Source organism: Suncus etruscus, chromosome 3 (genome assembly GCF_024139225.1).
Source record: "Suncus etruscus isolate mSunEtr1 chromosome 3, mSunEtr1.pri.cur, whole genome shotgun sequence".
NCBI lineage: Eukaryota > Metazoa > Chordata > Mammalia > Eulipotyphla > Soricidae > Suncus > Suncus etruscus.
The window spans coordinates 128,809,055-128,815,669 of NC_064850.1; the positions used below are offsets into that span (position 1 = coordinate 128,809,055).

Consider the following 6,615-nt stretch of genomic DNA (forward strand, 5'->3'; position numbering starts at 1 on the left):
TGTGACCAAAGGGATTTCACCTACATCCAGCCACTTCAGGGGGGTTCTAGAAATTCCAAAGAGTCATCAGAGGAGGGAAAAGAAAGGTAATGCTTTCTGCCACACAGGTAAAGGCTTTGAAAATATGTGTAATATGTAAAACACATCAACACCCCCAGACATGTTTTTCCAGAATTAACAGTATAAATGCTCCTCAGGACTCTGTGGCCCCAGCACCTCTCATCACTGCCAAGAAACCTCAGCACTAACACCATGCACCGGCTGCAGCTCCTGGCCTGTGCCTCACTCACACTTGTGCTCCTGGCCACTGGCGCACCCACCTCCAGCTCCACACGGGCGCTGCAGCAGCAGCTGGAGCATTTGCTGCTGGACTTACAGCTCCTTCAGAGAGACGTGGAGGTGCGTTCCCTCTCCCACATCGCCAGCATAGGCAATGTTTCTACTGGGCTCCTCTCTGAAATAACCATCTGTTATGCTTTCTCAGAATTACAAGAACCTCGGAGTCCCCAGGATATTCACATTTAAATTTTACTTGCCCAAAAAGGTAAGCACAAGTTTTTTTTTTTATGTTTACTGTATTCTTAACACCATTCTAAGTATTAGTCAACTGCACACAGATTGAATTCATAGCACATCTTCCCCCCACCCCCCCTTGGGTAAAGATACGTAATAGTAATGGGCTTCTGTAAAATGGCTTTACCTAATCTATTTTTTACATGTCCTTGTGTTTGTTGGGTCAAGAAAAGATAATGAAAATTTTTTTCTTTTATTTCTATTGTGGGACAGTTTTAGGATGGCTGCTTTACTGTTTTTTCTAGAATAAACACTCCATAATTTTGCCAAATGAGCAAAGCTGAGGTGAAGAGTCGTCTCGACTCTGAGCCACAATTGCCCAATGACCTATAAAGTGTTGGAAGTGACAGGGCATACATGAATTATTTGTCACCCTCCTTGTAAAATTCTCAACTCAGGTTCTGAGGGAGAACAAGCAGAGCTGGAGATCCAACCCAGGGCCTAGTGTACATTACTCTAGTGTGTGGAGCCATCTCCTGGGCTCATGGAATTCTTAGATGGGTAAACATTAATGATTGAATCTGACCTCTGATTTCCTTAGACCTCTATTTCTACAGATGCCTATGCATATGGGAAAGTGGTTGTCTGGATTTGTTATTTGCTTTGGGGACAGAAATGATGTTTTGGGGCCGGAGAGATAGCATGGAGGTAAGGCGTTTGCCTTTCATGCAGGAGGTCATCGGTTCGAATCCCGGCGCCCCATATGGTCCCCTGTGCCTGCCAGGAGCAATTTCTGAGCCTGGAGCCAGGAATAACCCCTGAGCACTGCCAGGTGTGACCCAAAAACCAAAAAAAAAAAAAAAAAAAAAAAAAGAAATGATGTTTTGCAAATTTGAAACTATTAAGTTATGCTCACCATAGATAGCAAAGTTCTAGTTTTCCCCGTCTTATGGTAAGAACTATATTGCTCTAGTGACTATATAAAATGATCAAAAAATAAAAATCAACTACATTGTTCCATCTTTATAGTAGTGCTGAGAACAGTAGAGTGGTACAGAGATTGTCTGTCACTCTCAACAAACTGGAGATAAGATTCTGATCCTGACCAGAGTCAGGGAAAACTGACAGTGTACACACCTCTTCTTACTGTTCCAAGGCCACTGAACTGAAGCATCTGCATTGTCTGGCAGAAGAACTCCAATCCCTGGAGGAAGTGCTAAATCTAGCTCAAGGCAAAAACTCCACTATCAAGGACTTAATGAACAACATTAATGTGACAGTTCTGGAACTGAAGGTAAGGATTACTGTGTGGATGCAGGTGTCACATTGCTGGGGGTCAGAGTTCATGATCACTTTTGTTTAGTTTTGGGGCCACACCTGATGATGCTCAGGGGACTATATAGGATGCTGGAGATTGAACCCAGGTTGCAATGGCCTAACTCAGGTCCTCCTAGTCAGTTTTTGTGAGGCAAGACATCCTAGTCAGTTTTTGTGAGGCAAGACACCCACCACCCACTCTGGGACCAGCCCCTAAAAAGGAGTTTTGACCTAGTTGCATCACAGGTTAAAACACTTTTAGGTCACTAGCAAAACCAGTCAGTATTAATACCTGAGAATGAAGTTCCTCAATGATTTGGTAGAAGGCTTAAGATTTGGCTTCCAAATATGAGAAGAGTTGTGGTATGATCCAAAAAGCAAACAAAAACAAAGCAAGGAAAAAAAAGAGAAAAAATCAAAAGATGGATGTCATTATGATCGCCAAAGGATTGAAAGTTCCTTCCATATCATACAGAAAGGCCATACACTGAACTGGTGTGGATATTCTCACATAGGAAGTACTGAATAGATAAGAATGAATGAGTGTAATTTCTGCCTTGTTGCTCATGTCATCTGCCACAGTACCAGAATCATGAATCAGAAGGAATTTTTATTGATTAGCTGCATATTAATTACAGACCATGTTTTTAAAAAGGTGCAGCTCTAGTGTTTTTCAAATCATTCATAGGAGAGGACAGAGTGCAGGCTGTTGCTTTATGAAGGACTGTCCAGGGTCACAGTACACAATTCAGGGAGGAGTGGGAATGTCAATGACCAGTGAGAAAAATCATGACTATAGCATACTGTTTGGTCATTTCAAGACAATGTGGGTGAGTCTAAAGTAACTAGCAATGGAAACTACAGCTTGTACGGTTTTGGCTGAATCTGACCACATCAGACACACTGTGTGAAGTGGAAATGCAAAGAGTCCTTTTCTTTGACAGGGAGCAGAAACAAGCTTCACCTGTGATTATGAGGATGAGGCAGTGAGCCTCTCGGACTTTCTCACCAGATGGATCACCTCTTGTCAAGGCATCTTCTCAACACTTGCTTGATTATCAAGTGACTCCCATTCTCAAAGCAATAGCTATTTATTTAAATATTTAAAATGCGTATTTATTTTGTCATATGGTTTGCTATTTTTTTTAAAAAAACTATTATTCTAAGTCTTCAGGTGATAAATGGATCTTTTAAGATTCTTTCTGTAAGCCCCACGGGCTCTAAAAAAATCCCTTATTATTTAAAATATTTATTTTTATACTGAATTGTCTACAGTTGATGTACATTATGTAATAAAATTATTCAACAAAATTTATTGAGAAACACCACACGTATTTGTACTTGGAAAAAAATTCAGAGCAAGTGCTGGCATTTTTCTGTTACTCTTGTGAAGGCAGAGGCTTATCCTCCCTGGGGATGAATGAACGGGGACACACACAGGTTTTGCCAACCTCTCCCTTTCCCAAACTCATCAGATTCTTAGCTCTTTCTATTGCTCACTGAGAAAAGCTCACTGAAGTAGGATTTCTCTTTTTTTTTTTTTTTTTTTTTTTGGTTTTTGGGCCACACCCAGCGGTGCTCAGGGGTTACTCCTGGCTGTCTGCTCAGAAATAGCTCCTGGCAGGCACGACCATATGGGACACTGGGATTCAAACCAACTACCTTAGGTCCTGGATCAGCTGCTTGCAAGGCAAACGCCGCTGTGCTATCTCTCCGGGCCTAGGATTTCTCTTCTTTAGGTCATGCCTTGAATTTAAATAAGATGCTGAGTAGATGCTTATAGTACAGTAGTGGTTATCCCAACTAAGCATAATTACTGTATGCATAAGTCAAGTAACTGACAAAAAGAAAACTAATGACACAATAAATAACTTGATTGGTACTGAAAAACCATTTAAGGGTTCAATGGGGTGGAACACATGTTCTGCAGGCAGGTGGCCTAGGATAAAATCCCTGGCACTGCGTGGTCTCCCAAGTACCTGTCTGAATGTTCCTGAACACAGCCAGATGAGTCCCTGACCACCACCAGGTTAATTCCCCAAACAAGATATTAAAAACATTATCAATATCAATATCAAATAACTTAAGAAACTGCACTTAGACAAATTAGAATGGAATTCCCTTAATCTTATTATCGCCACAAATATATGCAAATGTGAATAATGAAAAGTTATACTTTCTTCCTAAATTTGAATCTAGGACTAAGACAGGGATGTCGATCCAGTTTATTTTTTCACTGTTCTAGTAATCATACTTATGTAATAAGTTAACAATAAGCTAATAAATTTCATTATTCATAAATGATGCAACTACATAAATAAAATGTCCTAAAGATTCTGAAACTATAAGGCCAGATAATTAGAACAAGGAGTGCGACTGACCCTGGTTTGATCAACAACACCTCATATGGTCACTTGAGAGCTGTAGGAGTGATCCTTGATCACAGAGCCAGTAGTAACCCCTGAGCATTGCTGCGTATGCCTCCCCCCAATCTGTCCCATAAAAACAAACAAAAACAATAACAAACATAAGAGAAGAACATCTGATAGAATCAACTCTCAACCTTTTCATCCAGTGTTCTAAACCCTGGTTCTTTGTTATGATTTTCTTTCTTCCTTTCTCTTTCTCCCTCCTTCTCTCCTCTCCCTCTCCTTTAAAATTTTCCCAGTTTTCAGTGCTTGAATGAGCTATCAGAAATTTAAAGTTAAAAAATCATTTTCAATATAGAAATTTGCTTTTCTTCAAGCAAGACATTTTGTCTCACCCCTATAAGTAATACACCAAAGAGATAATAAACATAATTGCTTTAGGCAAAGAAGCTCTTTCTTGTCAAACCTTTTGCTTGATACGTTGAAGAATTACATGACTAGTATCAATTTCACCACTGCAAAAATGAACAGCTGAGCTCAGAGATTAATTCCTGTCACAGGCAAGTCATCTCCTGCCATTTCTACTAAACAAGTGTCCCAACGTCTCCCTCATCATGAATCTAGTCTCCCTGGACTCCCTGGTCTTGATATTCTCTTTCTCTAAACCAACACATACATGTTCAACTGAGTAAGATATAGATGCATTCAGTGATACATGCCCAACAAATTCTGCCTATACTACAATGGGTTATATTTGTTCTATCTTACCATTATAAGTAGTACATTTTTTCAAGGAAATACATTTATTATTACTAATTCTCATGGCCATGCCTGATAATAGGGATAATGTTCAGAGGCAGGAATTAGCCACTTGGTGATCTCTTTGTATTGGTCAAAGCAAAATTTACCCAATGTGTAGAACCAAGAGGAAATGAAATTCAATCTTGTACTTCAAAGGCAAAAGTATGATCAAAAGTCTAAAGTAACAGAAATTAGAAATTCACTGTGAAACAAAATTTTTTACAAAAACAATACAAGGCAGTTTAGAGAAACATGCAATAGTTTATGTACATGGAACTTATTAAAGGTATATTTATGTAGATCCATATCAAAGTGTCCGTGTCTGACATTTTAATCTTCAAAAAAAGGAAATTTCACAAGGTTCAACCTCACATTAATACATTTGGAATCCAGATACTGAAAGATATCTAAGTGGTATCTTATAACTTCACTGTTCATAAAAGCATTCCCCAAATCTGTCTTACTCAACAGAAAGTACAATAATTTAAGTGGTCAAAAACCTTATCAGTCTGCTAAAGGTACAAGCTAAGACACACTGAGAACCATTAACATTCAACTTTCCAGTGATAGAAAACAAGGTACAATTTCACTAAGAATATACACTTTAAGTATAACTAAACTTTCCCTTTTATCTATTTATTGTATAAACAAATATAAAAAGAAAACCTCTCTTTTGTTGATTAGAAACTACTATAACATAAATTATAAAGAACTGGGGCTGGAATAGTGGTGCAAGCGGTAGGACATTTGCCTTGCACGTGCTAACCTAGGATGGACCGTGGTTTGATCCCCTGGCATTCCATATGGTCCCCCAAGCCAGGAGTTATTTCTGAGTGCATATACCCAGGAGTAACTCCTGAGTGCCACCGGGTAAAAAAAGAACAGAACATAAATTATAAAAAATTAAGTCACATTCAGATGAATTATAAGGGATATTTAATAATGAGAAGCTTTAATTTTTAATATTAAAATAATTCCCATTTTGTTTTTTGGGTAATTCTCAGCAATACTAAAGGCTTATTCCTGGAAGGTTTAGAGAACCATATGGGATGCTGGAGATCAAACTTGGGTTCGCCACATAGAAGGCAAGCACCCTACCTTCTGTACTGTTACCCCAAAAATGAGTAGCTTTATTCAAAGCATGTAATTTTTTATTTCTGTAACATGGTTAACATTTTTTGTATGTGCAGTTGAGATTAAAAAAAACTTCTTTGATATGAATAATTTTTAGCCTTAAACTATAGCATAGAATGATGTGACAAATACTAGGCAAATATTTGATAATAATTATTTCTATTCTTAGATTCTAATATTTAATAAAAGACCTAAGATGCTATACAAATTGTATTAAGGGCTGTTTTGTTTTGTTTTGTTTTTTTGACCATATCTGGTGATGCTTAGAGGTTACTTCTGGCTCCGTACTCAGGATTTACTCTTGGTGATGTTCGGAAGACCATATGGGATGCTGGGGATTGAAGCTGGGTCAGCCATGTGCAAGGCAAACACCCTACCTACTGTACTATTTCCCTGGCCCTATATAAAGAGCTTTTAGGCAAAAACTTGGAAAAGTGAAAGTTAAACTACAATAAAGGTGATGGCTTTGTAACATCAATGA

At 38.5% G+C, this 6,615-nt stretch overlaps 1 protein-coding gene across 1 annotated transcript; it reads left to right on the forward strand.

The window, feature by feature from the left end:
- Window positions 1-252: 252 nt before the first annotated feature.
- Window positions 253-2,885, forward strand: IL2 (interleukin 2). Its single transcript, XM_049770884.1, has 4 exons — window positions 253-399; window positions 485-544; window positions 1,670-1,807; window positions 2,775-2,885. Exons 1-4 carry the CDS (start codon window positions 253-255, stop codon window positions 2,883-2,885), a joined length of 456 nt encoding a protein of 151 aa, XP_049626841.1.
- Window positions 2,886-6,615: the final 3,730 nt, after the last annotated feature.